This window comes from Protopterus annectens, chromosome 2.part1, assembly GCF_019279795.1.
Source record: "Protopterus annectens isolate FY-2018-M chromosome 2.part1, PAN1.0, whole genome shotgun sequence".
Lineage (NCBI taxonomy): Eukaryota > Metazoa > Chordata > Ceratodontiformes > Protopteridae > Protopterus > Protopterus annectens.
In genome coordinates, this window is record NC_056729.1 from 740,489,708 (window position 1) to 740,512,530 (window position 22,823).

The window sequence follows — 22,823 nt, forward strand, 5'->3', positions numbered from 1 at the left end:
ACACCATTGCTGAGGCCCTTGACAACAATAAACTCATTTCTTGCCTGCTCTTAGACCTATCTAAAGCCTTTGACACAGTCTCCCACCCTCTACCTTTATCCAAACTCACCAACCTCTACGTGTCACCCTCTACCATTTCCTGGTTTTCTAGCTACTTGTCTGGCAGACAGCAATCTGTTAGATGGCTCTCCTCATCTTCTCCCTTCCTACCTGTTCCAACAGGGGTTCCTCAGGGCTCCATCCTAGGACCCCTCCTGTTCAATATTTTCACCAATGACCTTCACACTTCATGTAAGCTATCCTCCCTTATACAATACGCTGATGATTCTACCCTCCTCTCTATCTCTGACAACATCTCTGAACTTCATTCCCTTACTCAGCAATCCTTTCTATCTACTGAACAGTGGCCAACAGATAACCTACTAATCCTCAACCCCAAAAAGACTAAACTCCTATTATTCCTCCCCCACTCAGTCTCCCACCTTAAAACGTCCTTCTCAATTAGTTCCTCAAACAATACTCTTATTAAACCTGATGCTCCTAATAAACTTCGTGGAGTCATTATCGATGATGAACTTAAATTTAACCTACATCACCTGCACTGTATAAAAAAGACCAACCAGAAATTAGGCTTACTCTATCGAAATAAAAAATACCTAACTCCAAATGCCAGACTCACCCTAGCCCAAGCTTTTCTCCTCCCATTACTTCTCTATGCTGCCCCATTGTTTACTAACATTCAAACCACAACTTTACATAAACTCCAGCAAACCTACCATAAGACTGCAAGATTCATCACAAACTCTCACTGCACAGCCCTTACATCCCTTAAATGGCTTGAATTCCCTCACTTACTGTTGTTTTCACAACTTCAAATGATTCACTCTATTCACTACAAGCCTGCATCTTGTCCTGCTCTTTCAACTTTCATCTCTTCCTATAAACCTGCTCGTACCCTCCGCACCTCCAACCTACAACTACTTCAATCCTTCCAACCAAAGAAATCTGTAGATAAACTCTTATATAAATGCTCTATAGCCCAAGCTTGGAACAAACTTCCTACAGACATATGCTCCACTATTCACCCAGCCCACTTTAAAGAAAAGCTCAAACTCCATCTACTTAGCTCCAGAATGTGTTCCTGCATAACCCCAACCTAACCCCTCCCTCTCCTATCTTAGCTCTCCCACCTCAATTACCTTGAACCTCATATCTTTATTGCTTATTACATCTGTACTATACGTACTGTTAACCTCCCCTCTATTACATCTAAGTACACCTTACCTTATTTTCCCTACTCACATATACACGTCTGAACATCAGAAATTCCTCTACTTCTGAATACCTCTCTATACTTTTAGGTACCTTAAAAATAGCTCTAGTCTTACTAACTGTAAATATGCAAATAGCTCCATCTTGTTATTTTTTATTTCTCCTCCTCTATATCTTTCACCCCACCAGATAAGATAACTGTGTGCTGCCATGTATGCCTTGAATATTATAGTGTCTGTATAACTCAATTACTTGAATGTTTCATTACTATAATGTTTTTTTATCAACGATGTATAACACAATAGCTGAATGTATTTTGTTTCTGTATTTCTTGGAGCTTTTCTCCTCGGGTCTCCACTGAAAATGGGCCAAAAGCCCAGCTGGACTAACCCGGTTAACAAATGTCAATAAATAAATAAAATAAATAAATAATTGTAATGTGATAGTGTGATTCGACCCGTCCCTCTTCTGCACAGCCTATTATTCCATCTACTGTCGATGTTTGTATGGGCACATTCCTATTATTTATGTCAACAAATGGAATGCATGTGTTACAGAATTTGTACTTCAACATATATTGTTGTCTGCATGTGAGTATCATATATACCTATTACGACTTAGCTGACCTCCAGAGGGCAGTCCATTAGAACTGGCCCATCCAACCCTGGCACGCCTGGATCCATAATTGTATACCCATAGTTCCTCTACCCCACCCGTGTTAAGTTTACACGCGTAACATCCATTATCCACTTGTTATCGCAGCCATATCACACCTTTACACATTTCTCTCTCCAGAGCTTTTGGGGCCCTACACACATTCTGTCCCACCTCGTGTATTTACAGGGTCTCCTGCCATGTATATTTGCACATATGTGCCTTTCCTGGGGTTATGGAATACGGCCATTTGCGCTTTCCAATTTTTGGAGGTCCCAGCATGGGACTACATTCCGTCTGTGTGTAAAGTAGACCTAGCATTTCAGTGATGTTACTCCCACTGGTAAAACCCTGCCTGTGGTGTTAGTAGTGGTGCTCTGCTCACTCCTGGGCAGCTTTTTATGACATACACTGAAAGCACTTTATAACACCAACATTGCTCTTGATTCCCTTCACATCCCTTGTGTATGCTTTACTGTTACAACATCCATTCTTTATATATATATATATATATATATATATATTTCTCATGTATGTAGATATATATCTATACACACATATATATGTGTGTGTGTGTGTGTGTGTGTGTGTGTGTGTATATTGGTCTGTACATACACATGCATATACACCTACATGCTCATTTACATTTCCCATACCGTTGAATCACCACCACTTACCATTGCACATACACGCTTGCATACCCGCTTACGTCTTGGGTTGCCATATGGCCAAAGTGGGGCATTTTCGTGATACACATCAGATTTTACAGGCCGACACATACCCATGGTCATTACAAAGGTTAGAACTTTACTTATTTGCCTAAATGAAAGCTTATTCTTGTAGCAGTTTAGTTGCTTAATCTGTTTCTTGTAACTTTAAGTATTTTACATAAATAACTGTTTTATGCAACTGTTACATGAAATATGGGACATATTTCCTACAATCACAGAACATTTGCCATTGTATTATATTTGGTCGGGATACAACTGCCCAAAACGGGACTGTCCCTCGCAAGGGGTGGCAGGTGGTAACTCTACTTATGTCTGCTTTAAAGTGCCTTAAGCATCCTATATCCAACTGCCACTATGCAAATGTGTAAGGTATATATTCCCGATAATGCACGTGGGGGACGTGCATCACGGTCAGGTGTTTAATCCCTCGCAAGATGGGGCAGATGGTAACCCTAATTACATTTGCTTTAAAGCGCCTTAAGCACCCTATATCCGACTGCCACTATGCGAATGTGTAAGGTATATATTCCCGATAATGCACATGGGGGAGACATGCAAGTTGGTCAGGTGTTTAATCCCGGGTCGTAGGTTCTGCAGGACCAGCTGGAGGCTCATACAACTTGTGTCTAGATGTATACAGGACTGGACATCATGTCATGACACCAAGTCTAATGTTTAGAACAGATACATATCCCATGAGGGATATTCAAAAATTGTGGGGACCGATGACCTTCTTTGCTTTACAGCTGTAAGGTAGGGTTATACATGCAAGGGATACATAGTTTGCAATCCTGAGACTGCCTAGGGTGAGACTGCCTACTAGATATGGGTAGGGGTCACTATGTGCAGATATGGCCGCGCCTATCTAGCAGCCCGAGTATGGCTGGTTTTGGTGGACGTTCAGGAAGGGGGGGGGTGGTGTGCTGTGAAGGGGATGGTGTGTGTTGGGGTTGGATGGCTCAGTTCAGGCCAGACCATTATGTGGGTATGTGCTGGTAACGTTTCTGTATATGTGTATTGCACATTTTAATGTTCACATGTTTGTGGGATTGTATTGCGGATGTGTATATTTGTTCTTTGGTTATCTTCCTGATTTACCCACTGCTCCCTCGTAGACCTCCAGTTCACCTATTGTGCAACCAACACAGTCTCCCCTTGGTGAATTATTACATTACCTGTCACCCCTCACCCCCATATTCCATAGACAACATTCATCCCTTCTCTAGTGGATGGCCCATGGCACAGTCAACAGAACACATTGCGTACACTACATATCTCTGGGACCAATATGGATGTGAGGTCTACACTAACATTTCAGATCATCCACATGCTGTAATTCAATCACATAGGTACACACAAATACTTATCTTTCATGACATGGTAGGTAGACCCGGGTAATACCCATTCATCTATGGGCCGTCCTGACAAGGACGACTTGGACCGCGAATGGGCAGATATTGGGCAAATGCTCTGACCATTGGTAGGGTTGCCACCTTTTCATATGACCTGGATGGGACATTTTCGTGACACACATCTGAGTTTACAGGCCAACACATACCCACGGTCATTACAAAGGATAGTACTTTAGTTTTATGCCTACATATAAGCTTTTATTGTTGTAGCGGTGTAGTTGCTTATTCTGTTTTGTCTACTTGCTTATTCTGTTTCTTGTAACATATAGGTATTTTATATGCGGACATATGTATTGTATGGGACTATTACATAACATATGGGACATAATTATGTCCTACTATCACAGGACATTTCACATTTATTATGGTTTTGGTATGGACACACCTGCCTAGAGGAGGACTGTCCCTCACAATGTAGGACAGGTGGTATCCCAAACCATTGGGCTAGGCTTGGCAATTGACGGCACTCTAACATGATGCGTTTCACTTCCACTTGGTATAACTAGCGACACTACAATGGAATACGGGCACGGGGTTTTAAATATCATTTGTTCGAGGGATGGGGACTCAATATTCAGCTATGTGCCTTTGTGTTTACTTCTTATTGTGGGGTTCGCAATGATGTCTTGTATGCTTTGCATACATTTCAGTATCCACGGACACTGACAGGAATGATTTCTATTAGAGGCAGGCTGTACTAGTCAGCATTTTAGGTTGCGCATATGCATCCGACATGTTCATGCCTCCGTGTTGTGCTTGGACAACCCCCCTGCACTCATACATGTTTCCTATGCATGTGGCTGTTATGGCAGCACACCTTAATTAATATGCATGTGGTGCTGCTGTGCCATCTCTACGCCGCACGGTCGGCGCAAGGCTAATGCCGTCCTTGCGTGGAGCTTCATGAATCCCCGGGCTTATCTATAATGGGAACTTCTATTCAAATCCTAATAATATTGCCAACAAATTGGCTAACACATTTGCTGCAAATGTCTCCACAGAAACTATCATCCCCAGCCCAGACATTAAGGAGTCACTCTCCCCCAACTGTCTCCAAAGACTCTGTCTATAAAGTGCTCTCCAAGACAAAACATACTTCTTCAGTGCATACAGGCAATATTCCAGGTTGTCTTATAAGCAATTTCAAGTAGGCCCTCCTTCTTAAATTGTTCAACCTAAGCCTTGCCACAGGCTATGCTTCACATGAATGGCACACTGCAGTGGTGTTGCCCTTCATCAGGGTGACCCCACCACTGACCCAAGCAATTGTAGACCTATTAGCCTTACAAGTCTTTTCTGCAAAGTCATGAAAAACATTATCACTGCCTTCATCAACCAGGATTATTAAGAATTTAATCAGGATTATCTTGCAACAAATCAGATTTGTTAAGATCTGGTTATGTCTCCTCAGTCTTGTGAAATTATTTGAAAAAAATCATGCAGGTCATGAACCATGGTCACATTGTTCATGCTGCCTACATGGATATAGAAAAAGCATTTGATACCATACCACAAAGTGGGATTGTAAACAACCTAATAGCCTTAAGATCGCTTTGGTAAGATGGACTGAAAACTGAATCAAGGCAGAAAACATGATGTTAGGGTTAGTAATGCATTCTCAGTTAAAGAAAAGATGCTGAGTGGCATTACCCATAAGTCCATATTGGGCCCCTCCTTTTTTGCCATTTATTTCTCTGTTCTCAGTACTGACAATAAGGATCTCTAACTGACCAAGATAGCTATGATTGAAAGGTTAGTTTGCTTTTGCTTTCTTGTACATTGTACTGCTTCATTGTCTTCTTCTAGTTTGTATATTGTGGGATATTTTCTCTACACAGCATTTTACTTGTACTCTGCTTTTAATTGCATATTTAAACTAAGGAAGAGATTACAGCTGTTTCTCTTATGAGTCACACAGAAGTTAGATTTTCTCCCAACCTCCTACCCTGGTGCTGTTGTGTTTTTAAACTCAACTGTCTTTCTAGTTGCCTGCCACTTATGCTAATTTGACAACATATTTATTTCCCTCTTCTCTTTCATTGGCTATTGTGAGTAAGCACAAAATTACCATTTTGTGAAATCATTCCCCTTCAGCTATTTAAATTTATCGGCCATTTCATTGTACTCCATAGAGCCAGAATACAAAGTGCCCACCCCTTCCAATCTATCTTGCTCTTTTAAAATTAGTGGTTCTCCACTTGGATTGCTAAATGTTGAGTTACCCCCTCTTTCATATCTAACTGCTTAGTGCACACTGCAACTCCTAGGATATTAACCCATTTTCCCATCTCACCTTTAAAATCTGGAACATCTAGTCCAAGACCACCAATTATTGGAGAGCCCACATTCTGCCACTAAGCAATTGACTTGGGATTAGTGCTTCTGTTGTGTTTCTGATGAGAGAGGAAGCAAAGGGGCATTATTTCCTAGAGACTGCTGATCAACAGAAAGACTGATAATGACTTGGAATTTGGGCTATTTGGTCTTAGTGAGAAAAGGAGAAGGGGTGCATTGATTCCTGGCTGATTCTATTATTGTTTGGGTAGTGTGTGTCAGTGTTGAATCTTCCTGATTGGTCTGGTTGCTATTCAAGGCAGCTACTTGGAAAAGGCTTCAACAAGCCTACAGACAACTGCATCATCTGGGACAATACTGTTGATCACCAAAGAACCTGTGGCCTGCTTCTCATCTTGGGATTGGTGCTACTGTTTTGCTTCTGGTGAGAGAAGAAGCAAAGGAACATTGTATCCCAGCAGCATGAAGCTGTGCTGAGACCAAAACTAGTAGTAGTCAGGCAGTCACCAATAAGGTGAATCCCTTCTTTTCATATTCTTGACAAAGGTAATTCATTTCAGTAAGTATGCTTGATTAGCTGCTGTTTAGATTAACTTCAGTATATCTCCTTAAATACTTCCTTCATAAATCATCGGGGTCAACTTATTAGTTTCTCCTTAAGTGTTTGGCAGTGCCCTGTATACATGCAGACATCTTGAGTTGGCATTTTTCCTTTAAAAGCACCCTTGAAATTTCAACGATAACTAGTTTCTCACAGGACAACTAGTTTGTAGTGACAAGCAATGCCTCCTGAGTTGCAAACCAGATACACCTGACATTACTTTGTATTCTGTCTAATTAGTAAAAAAAGCCTGTTGCCATGGATATGAACTTTCTCACTATTCCCATTATCATCTTGATGGATATGGGCATCCTGAGATAATGTAGATATTGCCTCAGGTTTACTGACAGCCAGCTAATTCTTAAACAAGCTGATATGGTATGTAAGAGATGTATTTAAACAATGTCACTGAAGACAAAGTTCTCACATAAAAGCACTCCTAATGTTAATCAGGTTGTCATTAGTACACACGTTGCACCCATCACAGACAGTTCAAAGCAGACACATAGATCCACATATGCTGAAGCACTTAAATGTAACCTTTCTAAAGCCCAAAGACATCCTAGATGAAATACACACACCAAATACCCTCAGCAGCCCAGAATGCACTCTTTCAAAACAACACCCACATCAAGAGGCACAGCCACATCTCACGGACTCTCTACATCTAAGCCCATAAGGCAAGCCACCACACAATCCAACATTCTAGTCATTGGAGACTCCACTGAGAGACACACTGATGTCGCTCTCGCCAAGCTGATTAAGGAGAAAGTCACTGTCAGTTGCTTATCAGGGCTTGGGATCACCACATGACTCATGCACTCCGGTCATTGGACCACAAGTACCACTAAGACTCACTAATAGTCCATGTGGGTGTGAACGACCTGAGACATACTACCTAGGCTATATGAAAAGAGACATCGTGGCGCTCTTAGAATATGTGTCCCAGGATGGTATAATGCTAGCATTGAGCAGTATTTGCCTTCTTCAAGGATGATGCCTCAATACAAACAAAAGATGACTGACTTTAATAATAGACATAGTTTCTGGTGTCATTCTAAGGTGGTGCAATATTTGCCAGTTTGGAAGGAGATGGTCAACAGACCACAGTGCATTGAGGGGTGGTCTGCACCTCTCCCCTCTAGTCTTTTGAATATTTGCTAAAACATTGTCCTACCTCATAGTGTCTTTTTTAGGCAAGGCCAAACTGAAAGTACTTCCAACATAGCAAATCAAAACCTAGAAAATCTAAAGCTGTTATGGCTCAGTGCTAGGATTATAAAAAAGAAACCACTCCTTACAAGTTCTCACTCTGAAGAATGCTGTTGTCTCTGTGGCCACTGAGACATGATTTAAAGCCGCAGACAGTGCACCGACTGTGCAAGGCTATAATGTCTTCCACATATTTAGACCAACTGCTACATGGACAGGGATTAAAGGCAGAGATTTCTCAATTTAAGTCAAAAATAAATATACCTCAAGACTTGTCAAACAGGACAATGCACTTGAGCTTCTCCATGTTCAAAACCACTTCCTTGCAAGTGATAGGTCCCCCTCTAAGAGCCAGGAAATCCATAAAATGTATTTAAACTTATTGGAGACACTTAACACCCAACCCAATACCATATTCATGGGTGACTTTAATTACCCCACTATTAACTGGCAATCATATGACACAAAACGTGCAGGCACAGACATTCCTGGATTTTCTAAACACAAAATCTTTTGACCAGATAGTCAATATGCCGACCAGGGAGGCAAACATACTGGATCTGGTCCTCACTAATATGAGAAAGTGCTGCACATGCTCTAGTGTGATGTCTTCACTGGTAACATCAGACAATAAAATGGTCTCCTTTGAAGAAAAATAAAACCAGGAACCCCAGCCAACTCTGGAATTTTCAAGAACTACTGTAAGACTAACTTCCTACTATTAAGTGATAACCTGGCAAAATTTCAAGCTCCCATAAACCCTGAGAATACTGCTGTCTATGCAGAACTGTTCACAGAAACCCTGTACAATCATGTTAATTAGCTGCACAGAGGCAGCTGTACCCACCAGGAAGAAATATGAACTAACTCACAAAACAAGCCACCCTTGTGGACTCACAACATCAATAGCAGAAGGAAGGAAATCATGGCAAAAATTAGGAGGAGAAGCACCAGCAAGATAAAATCACTCTCATCAAACTAAACACAATCTCATCAAACTAAACATAATCTCATCAAACTAAACAAACAAACAACTTAGAGGAAAAACAAAGTCCACCAAAACCAAATTTTAGGTAATTTGGCCTCCTAGACCAAGTACAACCACAAGGCATTTTTAGCTATGTCAGCAACCTCAAAGGCAATACACAATTGTGTGTAGAGCTCATTGTTAATAGATCCACCTACACTGAGCCAAAAGATGTAGCAAACCTACTGGCCAACAAATTCACCTCTGACTTTACCATCTCTCCCCCTCAACCTCCCCTCAGGAAATACCATCAATATAACTCCCCTACTACCACTAGGGAACAGTTAATCAATGTTCTCTCCAAGGCCAATAACACTGCCTCTATAGGCTTAAACAGTATCCCAGAATATCTTCTAATTAACATGAAACATGACCTACCAGGTCCTCTGGAAATGCTATTTAACTGTAGCCTCCAAACAGGCATCATACCTCATGAATGGAGAACAGCAGCAGTCATCCTTCTGCACAAAGATGGGCCATCTACAAACACTGGGAACTACAGACTATAAAGTTTCATTAGGCTCATATGCAAAAGCATGGAAAGGATTATCATGGAAATGATCGATAATGACATAGAAAACATCCAGACAGTGGACCCAACCCGATTTGTTTTCATTAAGGACAGGTCATGCATACTCAGCCTGGTAGACCTTTTTTTGAGAAGGGCACCAAAGCAATGGATGCATTTGAAACAATACCCCACTCAGGTATTGTTGGCAAACTCAAGAGGTTTGCTATAATCTCTTATGTCACCCAGTGGATAGCCAGCAGTCCCACAGACAGAACCTAGGAAGTTAGAACTAGGGGACTACCTCTTCAAACTGGACAGTCACAACTGAGTCCCTCAGGGAACAATCCTGAAACTGCTCCTTTTTGGCATTTACTTCTCTAAAGTCGGTGCCAATGGCAAAGGCCTCTGGCTGACTAAATTTGCAGATGATTGCAAATTAGGAGCAGTCATAGAATCCCCTCACTAACATAAATTTATTTATTTATTTTATTTTACATTTGTTGACCGGGCTAGTCTGGCTGGATAGCAAGTCCATTTTCAGCAGAGGCCCGAGGAGAAAAGCTCCACTATCTACTAGTACATTTCAAAATCAAAAAGAATTTTTACAGGAAAAATACATTATTAAAACATTTGCAAGGGAGGTATAGAAACAGTAAAGTAACAAGTTTCCACTTTAAGAAAGATATAATTATTCAAGTTCATCAAATTTACAGAGAAAGGTATAATACTTATAGTTTTAATAGAGGAAGGATCAGAAATGGAAGTTGGAGTGGAGAGGTAGGGAGTAGAGGAGTAGAGAGTAATAATTTAGATAATTTAGTCAGGTGTGCTGCAGGAACAGAGCCAGTGGTTTTGGAAGTATAGTTTAATTTTCTGTTTGAAAAGAGGCAAAGATGAAGTCAGAGTTATGTCGGTAGGAAGAAGATTCCAGTTCCTACCTACAGTATTAGTGAAAAGACAGTCACCGCAAAGTTGTTTGACTTGATTGCTTTGGTCATTAGTTTATGAGCTGAGCGTAGGGAGTTGAGATTGTTATAGGGATTATCAGTTGGGAAAGTATTGGTGTGTGGTCAGGTTGATATAGTATATTATGAGCAATCGAGAGTTGAGGGATAAGCAAGTAGTTTTGGAATTCAAGCCAGCCTAGAAGTTTTAGGTTTAGACAGTGGTGGGTTCTGAAGGGATTACCAGTGGCAAAGCGGGCAATATTATTGTAGCAGGTTGTTAATTTAGTTAGATTGCTTTTTAAGATTGGTATAAATAGATGAAGCATATAGAAGTGAAGATAAGAGATGTGATTGGGCTATTTTAGTTCTAGTTGCTGGGGTGAGAAAAGATTTAATTCTATATAGGGATCCTATTTTTCTGTTAACTAATTTGATGGTGTAGTTAATGTGTTGGTTAAAGGAGAGATTGTTGTCGATAGTTATACCTAGCAGTTTTGTAGTAGAGTCAGGTGAGATGATAGTGTTTGTGTTAGAGGAGATAGAGAAGTGTAAGGAGGTAGTACGAGAGGTGGGGTGAAAAGGAGAAGTTTAGTTTTTGGCGTTAAGTAGGAGGAATCGTTTAGAGAACCATGTTTCGACAGTATTAAATATGTTTTGGGTGAGTGAGATCAGTTCTATGGTGGAAGGAGCAGAACAGATAAGGGTTGAATCGTCTGCATATTGAATGCATGTTGCTTGTGGGATAGCAGAGTGGAGATCATTGATGAAGAGAGAGAAAAGAAGGGGACCAAGAATGGAGCCCTGAGGAACTCCGATGGAAATTGGCAAAAGAGAAGAGATGTGGTTTTCCCATATGACTGCTTGCTGCCTGTTGCTAAGATATGAAGTGAACCATTTTATAGTTAGGTTGTCGAGTGATAGAGATTCGAGAATGTTGATTAAGAGAGTGATTGACCATGTCGAATGCTTTTGAGAGATCAATGAAAAGAGCAGAAGAGAGAAGATTATTGTTGCGATTTTTGTTGATAGTATCTATAAAAGAAAGAAGGGCAGTGGTGGTGCTGTGATGAGGTCTAAAGCCATGCTGACATGGAGCTATTATGTTGTGAAGAGACAGATATTGTACTAGTTGCTGGTGAATGCATTTTCCATAATTTTTGCTAGGGTGAGAGTAGAGCAATAGGTCTATAGTTGGAGTAGTCAGTGGAGTTTCCTCCTTTATGTAGAGGAATAATGTGAGAGACTTTCCAGATTTCTGGGATGGATCCTTCTTGGATAGTTCTGTTTATGAGTATGGATATAGGGTATGCGATTTCTTTGGCTGCTTTTTGGAGGAAAAGAGAGGGTAGCTTATCAGCTGAAGGAGTACAAGGTTTCAGTTTGTGAATGAGTTTATAGATGTAAGAAGTAGATGTAGGTTTTAGAGAGAAGTTATAAGAAGAGCTAGCTGGTTTGTTTGGGGGGTAGTGGTTGTTGGCATTCATTTGTCTAGCTAGGGATTGAATAGTTTCTGAAAAAAAAGAGTTAAATGTATTAGCAGTCAGGAGAGGAGTGTCTGGGTTGGCATTTAGTGGGAGGAGTTTTGGCAGTACCTGGGGAGAGGAGTCTGTTTACAGATAACCAAAATTGTTTGGAGTTGTTAAGGTGTGTTTGCTGAAGTTCACAGTAGTATTTTTTCTTGTCTGAGATAACAGCTTTTTTAGCTTGATTTCTAAGCTGGCGGAAGTAAAGGAAATCAGGGGTATTTCTGTGGCATCTCCATTTGGTCCAGACTTTATTTCTGGTAAGGATGAGTTTTTTAGTGTCTTTGGAGAGCCAAGGGGCAGTTTTTGACTTCATTCTAATGGATCTTTCTGGAGCATGTCTATCAAGAATGGCTAGGAAAGTAGTATTAAAGAATAAAACTGCATCATCAAGAGGAAGTGTTTTTAAGGAGTTCCAGTTACAGATGCTGAGATCAGCCTGAAAAGGTTTATATTAAAATTCTTGGTAGAGCGAATTTGTTGGATATTAGGGGTACTTACACAATCTGACTTTTCTCTAGAAATATAAGTTAGGAAGTGATCACTGATATCTTCTGGCAAGGTACCTACGTTATATATTTTGTTATTATTGTTTGTGAGTATCCAATCTAATATGCTTTCTCTTTTAGTGTGCTTATTGATTCTGGTGGTAGAGGTGATAGTTTGGGAGAAACTGTGTAGATTAATATGAGAGGATGGATTTTCAGCATTAATATTACTCCAATCTATGTTAAAGTCACCTAGGATTATTGTTTCTTGTGGGTAGGTGGTAGAAACCCAACTAAGAAAGTCTTCTAATATTGGAATATTGTTACCTGGAGGTAGATATAAGCATATGATATAAAGGGCTTTTTTAGCATTTAGTTGGAGTTTAGTTATAATGGCTTCTATTTTGCTATCCTGGTTAGGACATGTTGGTAGAGTAGTAATGTTAAGTTGATTTTTAAAAGGGATTGCTACTCCACCACCCTTACGCTTTGCTCGGTCTTGTCTAAGTATGTTATAGCCTTGGGGTATTATCTCAGAATCCTTGGTGCTTGATTTAAGCCAGGTTTCTGAGAGGCATAGAATGTCAAAAGAGTGGGTCTCTAGGAGGGCATGAAGGTGGGGTATTTTATTGTTTATACTTTGAATGTTTAGGTGCCCAATGAGGAGTTGATGTTTAAGATTTGAAGAGGATATTTGAGGGGTGAGGTCAGCTGGGCCTGGGTTGGGGTGAATGTCACCATCTAGTAAGGTGGGATTACCTAGTTTGTCTATAATATTATTATTTGGTAAGGTTAGAAGTTTAGGTTTTTATCTGAGGGTGGGATATATTTGAGGTGAGATATTCTGTGAAATCTGGGAAGAAGGTAATTAGGGGTGGATTGAGTATTGGAGTATGATGTGAAGGTGTATATGGTTGAGGTCTGTTTTTGTGTGGAAGTAGGCAGGATAGTAAGTGAGGTTTCAAAGAAGGTAAGATGGTAAGTGGAAAATAGGGTGGTTAAGAGTAGGACTGATAGAATACAGAATGTAGGAGAGTAGGGAGTCATTGTTTACAATAATAAGGAAAGAGGAGAGAGAAGATAGAAAGATAAGGGAGATAAGTTCAGTAGTAGGAAGTGAGCCTGTTAAGAAGGGAGGGGGGGAGCTGTAGTATGTAAAAATATATCAGAGAGGGGTAAAGCTGGTGGTAAGAATAGAAGGATGAAGGGAGAAATAGTATGAGAGGTGTAAAGTTAAGGTAACAGGGAAGGAAGTAGAGAGGACCAGGAGGAAGAGGTAAATAGTAGGAGGGGTGTATAGAGGGGTGGGGTTAGACAAAGAAAGGGTAGGATAGGTTAGTAGGGTATAGGGGGTGTGTCTGGGGAGCTATAAGAGTAGGACCCCTGGGGGTGGGTGGGAATTGGGGGTAGGGAGGGGAGCGGAGTGAGCCACTTGAGGCTTAACGGAGCGGTAGAATCACAGAAGAAGAGATGAGGAAGGAGACAATCAGAAATGCAGGTAATTCAGAACAGACTAGGTGAAAGTCTAGTAGGAAAGGGTAGGGATAAGACTAGAGATTACCAGAAAGTTGAACAGTGTTTTAATAATAGAGAGGTAGTGTAAAGCTTACAGCAGGAGGACAGGAGGAATTGTAGAGGTAAAGAAGAGAAAAAGCTAGTTGCTGATAAGGATTCAAGGTAGATGAGAAGGCTGATGGCAAAATAGGGTAGAGAGTACAGGTTGCTAAGAGAAAAAGGAGAGTGATAAGCTTTGAGGTCTAAAAAGGGCTAGAAGGAGTCAAGGTAGTAACAAAGTAGTAGCTAGGGGAGGAGGGTACTATGGTAGGTAGTAGTCCAGGTAGAAAGGACAGCATGTGGGGATGGAAAATACGGGATATGGATAGTAAGGGGGCAAAGTGAAAAGAAGGAAAGTAGGGTGAAGAGAGAGGCTGGGAGGAGACGTGAGTACAAAACAAGGGGGAGGTCAGGAGCAAGAGGTAGCTGGCTGTAGAGGCTGAAACACTGGCAGCTTTAAGCTCTTTTAGGAGACTCAAAAGGGAGCCAAAAAAATCAATAATATAGGAGCCCAAACATACTCTTTATTCCTAGAATGGACAGGGCAGGTTGATGCAGTCCACGTTAGTTTCACTGAAAGGACGGCCAAGGTCTTCAGACACAGGTTGGGAGTAGCTTAGGGCAGGAGTAGAGCTAGAGCCTAGAGCTTTTGGGAAAGAAGAAGGAAAAGATACAGAGAATAAAACAAAAAGAGACAGTATTAGCAAAATATTAAGTTAAAATAGCATAGCATTAACAAACAGGTAATGTAGTAGCATACCATCAACAAAAAGTGATCAACAGTTGCATTAAAGTACATACAATATACAGTCTAATACAAAGTTCTAGTTGAGACATTAGAAGCAGGTAGCAAATCTGTCTTATTTCATTTGTGTAAGAATCATTGTGCAGCCATAAAACATAAAAATTCTCTTCAGGAGGACAGAACTAGAGGGCAGCCTAAGTACTATATTAATCTGGGGGGGGGTAAGTACAATACATACAGCAGGTAGGGAGCAACCTTAAGGGCCCCAGACTACAGTTAAAAGTAGGGTTGTATCCAGTAATTATTGCGAGTGGACTAAAAACCAGTAAAAAAGAGTGAAAGAAAGGGACATACGAAAGATGTAAATATAGGTCGCTAGAGTAGGGTGAAAAGAGGGGCAGGACATCTGAAACCACTTTCGCACTAAGGCGGGAAATACAGTGGACCGCGTTGAGCACTCAGAGAGGAGTTAAATAAAGTTAGGCGGGCACTTGTAGTTAGCATCAGCTAACAAGGAGATGCATCTAGTGATTCAAATAGCAGCAAAATTGAGAGAAATATAAGGGGATAATCCAGCGGTATAATTGGAGTCGCTAGAGGAGGGAGAGAGAGGAGCAGGGCACCTGAAACCACTTTCCCGCTAAATCGCAAAAATACAGTTGTTCGCGACTTAGGTGGGTGAAGCAGGTAGCAACTGGCGTCGTCTAGAGAAAAGAGAAGAAGTTATAAACTAGCAGTATCCTCAAAAGGGCTAACTGCTATAATAAGTATAACACGTATGGGGTAGTGACCTTAAAAAATACTAGCTATATACCTCCCAACTGATACCAGCTCAACACGTGGGGGAGCTTAGAAGGAGAGGCGTAGTTGTAATAGCAGGGTACTACAAGAAGTAGCCCAAAAGACTACATAGAGTTAGCCATAATTCAGACAGTAAGTCGCTGATTAAAACATGCTGGGTATTACAGGAAACAGAGCGTTAAGCCAGCTAGTACATTCAAAATAGGCTACGCTCTTCCAAACCATATGAGGAAGGAGGTAGAAACCCGTTAGTAAGCCTCTAGTAAATTAAGTAACATCAACACATTAACTAAATTGATAAGGAAACAGTGCAATACTCTCAAGCAAAATGAAAGAAAGCTTGTCTAGGCTTCAACGCGGAGAACAGAGTTTGAAATAAGTTAGAAAACAGTGCGCGTTTGAGCGCTACAGCAATTTGAGTTGGAAAAACGCCGTTGTTCTCATTACAGTGGTTAAATATTCTAAATTCAAGTCACCCACTAAAACGCTCTAGTAAAAGCACCAAAAAAACAGAGTAGCAGCAATCAAAAAAGAAAACACAAAAGTACGTGCACCTTGGGCCACTTACTACAGAGTAAGTGCGCTTGGAGCACAAAAAACAGTATTAAACTATGACAAATCTGTTGTTAGCAAATACAGTGATTAAAACACATCAAGTCCGAACAACGCTGCATCGTTTCAGTAGAGATTTCCAGGATTTCCTTCATAATCTCCAGGAAGGGTTGACACAGACAAATAACTGGAGTCAGAGCCATGGACTAAAACTTAATGCCAATAAATGCATAATAGTATCCTTCAGGAAGTTATCCACCCCGGTAACTCTCATATTGATAACATACAGCTAAGAGACAACCCATTAGTTAGGAACTTGGGGACACACATAGACAGTAATCTAGCCTTTGACCATCACATGTCTACAGTAGTGAGGAAATCAGTCTGTGTTGTGTAACTTATAAACAAATGTATGGCATCTAGGTCAAAGGAGGTCATTGTTGCACTATATTCAGAATTCATCAAACCTATCATTGAGTACAATGCCCCCTATGGTATGTACCTAACCAGGTATATCCATCAGTTGGAACATCCACAGAGTTCCCTCACTAAAACAATACAGGGCATAAGTAACATTTTTTGTGCAGACTCCCTTAAGACCCTATCCCTGAATTCTGTCTCCTACAGGCTGTTGAGGGGAGATCTATGCCTGGCATACAGGGCATTGGCAGACCCAACTCTGATGGACCTCCTGCATATCCACAAAACAAACAGTACCAGAATTACCCATCTTAAAGAGCTGTGATACAAATAGGACCTGAAAAGACAGGTCTGTATCCCTGAGACTACCCCTTCTCTGGAACAGGATACCGATCCATATGAAGCAGAGTTCCTCCCTAACCCAATTTAAATGTAACTTGGACAATTGGATGGGGAACAAATTCATTCCTGGTTTGGCACCTATGTCTCTAATGAACACAGGCAGCCTGTAAATGGTCCTGCTTTCAAAAGTGTCATCCCCCAAGCCCTGCTTACATATATTAAGGGTGCCATAACTCATTAGAGGTTTGGGATGCATGGCTAAGCTTAAAAAGGTGCTTGTGGTCATTATCCTAGTATACACCTATGACTCAATGAACCTATAAGTTTACTGATGATTGCAAGCTGGGTACAGTTGTCAGATCGATAAATGATACAAATTCCCTCCAAGCAGAACTATCACATGCTAACACATGGTGCAATGAGAAAAAGCTGAAGCTAAATGCTAACAGATACAGTATCATCTCCTGTAGTAAAGAACAAATTCCTACCACCTTTTGCATGAATGATACCTCACTCTAGAAAGAGTCTGTCATCAAAGACCTGGGTACCTGGGTCGATAACTCCCTTTCCTTTGATCACCATGTAGTGGCCGCAGTCAGGAAGTCCTTCTTCTTCTTCTTCTTCTTTCGGCTGCTCCCATCAGGGGTTGCCACAGCAGATCAACTGTTTCCATGTCTTCCTGTCCTCTGCATCTTGCTCTGTCACACCAACCACCTGCATGTCCTCTCTCACCACATCCATAAACCTTATCTTAGGACTTCCTCTTTTCCTGTTACATGGCAGCTTCATCCTTAGCATCTTTTTCCCAATATACTCTGCATCCCTCCTCAGCACATGTCCAAACCAACGTAATCTTGCCTCCCTGGCTTTGTCTCCAAACCTTCCAACCTGGGCTGACCCTCTATTATACTTATTCCTAATCCTGTCCATCCTCACCACACCCAGTGCAAATCTTAACATCTTCAACTCTGCCACGTCAAGCTCTGACTCCTGCTTTTTTGTCAATGCCAGTGTCTCCAACCCATATAACATTGCTGGTCTCACTACCCCCTTGTAGACCTTCCCTTTCACTATTACTGGTACTTGTCTGTCACAAATTACTCCTGACACTCTTCTACACCCACTCCATCCTACCTGTACTCTCTTCACCTCTCTTCCACACTCACCATTACTCTGAACTGTTGATCCCAAGTATTTAAACTCATCCACCTTCGCCACCTCTACTCCCTGCATCCTCACCATTCCTCTATCCTCCCTCTCACTCATTCACACACATATATTCTGTCTTAGTCCTGCTGACCTTCATTCCTAGAGCATATCTCCACCTCTCCAGGGTCTCCGCTACCTGTTCCCTACTCTCACTACAGATCATAATGTCATCTGCAAACATCATAGTCCACCGGGACTCCTGTCTGATCTCGTCTGTCAACCTGTCCATCACCATTACAAATAAGAAAGGGCTCAGAGCTGAACCTTGATTTAATCCCACCTCCACCTTAAACGCATCCGTCACTCCCACCGCAGACCACACCGCTGTCACAATACCCTCGTACATATCCTGTACCACTCTTACTTACTCCTCTGACACTCCCGACTTCCTCATACAATACCACAACTCCTCTCTAGGCACCCTCTCATATGCTTTCTCTAAATCCACAGACATAATGCAACTCCTTCTGACATTCCCTGTACTTCTCCATCAACACTCTCAAAACAAACATCGCATCTGTAGTGCTCTTTCCTGGCATGAAACCATACTGCTGATCACTAATCATCACCTCCCTTCTTAACCTAGCTTCCACTACTCTTTCCCATAACTTCATGCTGTGACTGATTAATTTAATCCCTCTGTAGTTACTACAGCTCTGCACATCACCCTTATTCTTAAAAATCGGTACCAAAACACTTTTTCTCCATTCCTCAGGCATCCTCTCACTTTCCAAGATTTCATTAAACAATCTAGTTAAAAACTCCACTGCCATTTCACCTAAACACCTCCATGCTTCCACAGGTAGGAAGTCCTTCTATATATCAAAATTAATCACCAAAGGCATGTCTTCCAAAAGCAAGGAAGTTACAGATCACCTGGACTCTGCCCCAGTTAGACCCATTATAGAATATAATTTGACATGTATTTCAATAGAAATATCAAAACACTTGAAAGATCAGATGCTTTCCTAACAAAACAACTCTTGAGCCTCAGAAATCTTCAGTGTCAGTTATCAGGAAAGGCTAGAGCCACTCTCCCTGTACTTAGGGAGACTGTCGAGGGAGGCCTGTGCCTTGCTTTCCATGCCCTCAGGGTTCCCTTTATCCAAGATGGCCTTTTTCTTATATGTGTCAAATAGCTCAGCCCAGACTAGAACAACAGATTTCAGTTTACATCAGGAAATAATAAAACTAAATGGAGTGCTACGTTCATTACCTAGTGCCTTCCCTTGATCTATAAAAGACTCCCCTTACATGTCAAGGTGCGCGATTCCCTAGCGGCCTTAAACATAGCTAAGACAATTGGTTTGGTGCCCTATAATATGCTTCAGGACCTATATGCCTTACTTGCCTTGAAAAGGTTAGTAGAGACCAAAGATGGTTATAGGCAAGGCACACATTGCCTATGTTCTAATAGCCATGTATTTCCTATGATTCCTATTATAAAGTGAAGTATACAAAAAGTATTATAGTTGTGAATAAGCCAAAACTGGAATTTAGGTGCTGAAAGTCTGACAGAGATCATCCAAAATGATGTTTTATTTTATGAAAGAAAGAAATATTGGATGTCTACTTTCAACCCTACTGCATACTGTTCTGTTTTTGTACTTCTAAGCCACACATGACAATATTTTTATTAAAACAAAGTGAAAGTATTTTATATAATAGTATTTATTGTGAATTTAGAAGGGTTTCCAAACATATAAATTTTGAAGCCATTTTAGATTACTTTTGGCAAAACTAGTTATTGATTGGTTAATTGCTACACTAATGTAACACAACATTACTGTAGTACTGTTTAATATAACAGCATTAATAGTTTCAGAAATTCATATTTTCATCTGCACACTTGCTTTGAACTTAGAAGTATTATTTGTAGACAACTTCATATTAAATGTCTGTAATGTTGGCATGATACATAATACTGAATGTTGGCATGATACATAATACTTACTGAATGCTGGCATGATACATAATACTTACTGAATGTTGACGTGATACATAATACTTACTGAATGCTGGCATGATACATAATACTTACAGGTGTGTTTTATTATTTTACAGGAACAATCAGCTCTTGGGTAGTTATTTTCATACTTCCAATCAACAGCGCTCTCAATCCCATTCTGTATACTTTAACCACAAGACCATTCAAGGAGTTGATTCACCGTATTTGGCAAAATTACAACCAGAGAAGGTCCAGCACAACTACCAACAGTCAAAAGAACTACACGCCATCATTTATATGGGTAGAAATGTGGCCAACACAAGATACAACAATATCACAAATAGAAACAACCCATGAAATTGTAATGACTACATCAAACATATACTCTAATGGTAGTCTGTCCCGACAGAATTCTTGATCATAAAAATGAGTCAGTACTAGGACTATAAACTTTTGCACAATTTAGCCAAGTAGGCCTTTTGTGAAATGAAAGAATTTATACCTGTAGCAGCTGTGCTGTATCAAGAATCACCATAATATGTTCCCTTATATGAAGGATTGTGCCTGATACCCTGATACAACAGGTGTAGATAAAGGTAATTCTGAATAGTACCTTGTTACAAGCCCTGAACAGTGAATCTTGCACCAGTATTGCATGGTCCTTGAAGTGAGGCTTTGACTTCTCTAATGCAGTGACAGTATTGAAAGGGGGACTGAGTTTGTCTCAGTCAGTAAGGACTTCAGCCAAACCCTGAACTTGCTCTTCAGGCATAACCATTCCACTGACTGCATATTTTTCTGAAGCCACTTTGTCATGTACAGCTTAGTATGCAAATGACTTCCATTTACGTGAAAGAAGATGTTATGTTCATATCGTCAAAACAATTTGTTTGGGGGGGGGGCAAGTTGCTGAATATTTACCATGGTCTGCTATAGCTGATTGTGTCAATTTAGTTTCTGTTTTTGCTCTCATAGACTCATGATCCTTATGGACTTTGTGTATTCTTAGTTGCCATGTGAGGTGCCATAGCTCCCATAAATGTCCACTAGCTATAATATATGTAAGAAATACCGGTTTGGTGGTGGTTTTAGTGGCAGGCCTGTGCAAAGGAAATATGAAGCTGAAATCATTGCAAATGTATCTATATAGAACTGGAACTTATCTGTATGATTATAAAAAAGCAGTTAATATGGGTTTTTACACTTCAAATGTTCATTACTATGACCATGGAGGTTCAAAATACATCACTGATTTTGAAGGAACTATAGAAATGTAGCATAAAGTCCACTGTATCAGTCATATTCATTGTTTACATCTTCTCTAGGATACCTCAGAATGAAATGAATGTTAGCTGTGTCTTTTTAAATACTGCGGTTTATACACCATATTTCTAAAAAAAAAATAAAGTGACTTCTGTACTTTACACACATTGTGTTTCATGAATTGTGTAGTACCACTGTAGTAATACATCAATGCAGAAAGGAATAAATGTATAGGCTGCTATTTACAAATCAGACCAAATATGTTTGCAAGCTATGGGGAAGGATGTGAATTCTGTATTGATGCTATGTATTATCTCAATAGACGTACTCCTTTTAGCTGTTTCCAGTTCCAAATGTTTCTAATTAATTACAGTAGAACAAAGAAGGAAAACATTTTCATATATCAATTCTTATACATTCATCATATTTCAAAGATACACTTAAAGATCTACAAAGCTAAATATATTGGCACAAATGTAATTTTTGATCCAACAGTTAGATATCCAAATCCACGTATACCATCCATGGACTAAGAAATTATCAGACTAATATTATGTAGCTTGTTCATTGGTCATTTTGTCCATGAATAAACTATACCATTCTTTCTGAAGAAATATTAAAATATGATGGATCCATTGGACAGGAATCAACCTTCTTTCATGAATTAAAATTTCATCCTTGGAAGGATGCTTGGATAAGTCCACGAACAGTACATTGTGTCTAATAATTACAATCTGCTTGCCCAAGCACTGAGAAGGCATTTTTAGCCACTGATATTATATGGTTCTTCTTTTACAAACACTAAATTAATTAGATAGGCTCTATGCATGTAGTCATCTGAATGGCTTGCTTTCTCTGCAATTTAAGATGACATATTTTTCCACACTCTTACCCATTCAGTGTACATATATGTTAGCTGTTAAGTCTTCATGCTGGTGAAGTAATCTAGCAGGCCATAAAAGTGTCTGAGAAATTAATAACTGAAGTAAATTTTAGACTTACTTCATAGGACCCTGATTCAAATAATTGTCAGCTTCACAAATCCCAGAACATATTCGATTAAAGATGGTATTAATAGACCCACAATTCATTCATGTGTAATGGCAAATGGTAAAAAGCAGCACTGCACTTGAATGTTAATCAGCTAAGTGTGGACAAACAGCTCTGATTTAATAAGATCTTAGCCCTGCAATGAAACACCTACAGCAGCTTTGCACATTTGAAGTGGTGTAAAATGAATAAATCCTACTATAGTTAAGTACAGTAGAGACCATGCATGCGTAAAGTCATGTTTTTTTTTTTGTTCCTATGCAACT

The 22,823-nt window shown here is 40.2% G+C and overlaps 1 protein-coding gene across 1 annotated transcript in view; it reads left to right on the forward strand.

Annotated features, from left to right (window-relative positions):
- Positions 1–21,668, forward strand: part of RXFP1 (relaxin family peptide receptor 1) — a 1,244,683-nt gene extending 1,223,015 nt beyond the window's left edge. The window contains exon 18 of the mRNA XM_044062454.1: positions 20,361–21,668. Coding sequence (XP_043918389.1) covers positions 20,361–20,662 — 302 coding nt within the window. The 3' untranslated portion in view covers positions 20,663–21,668. The remainder of the gene's footprint in view (positions 1–20,360) is intronic.
- The last annotated feature ends 1,155 nt before the right edge of the window (positions 21,669–22,823 follow it).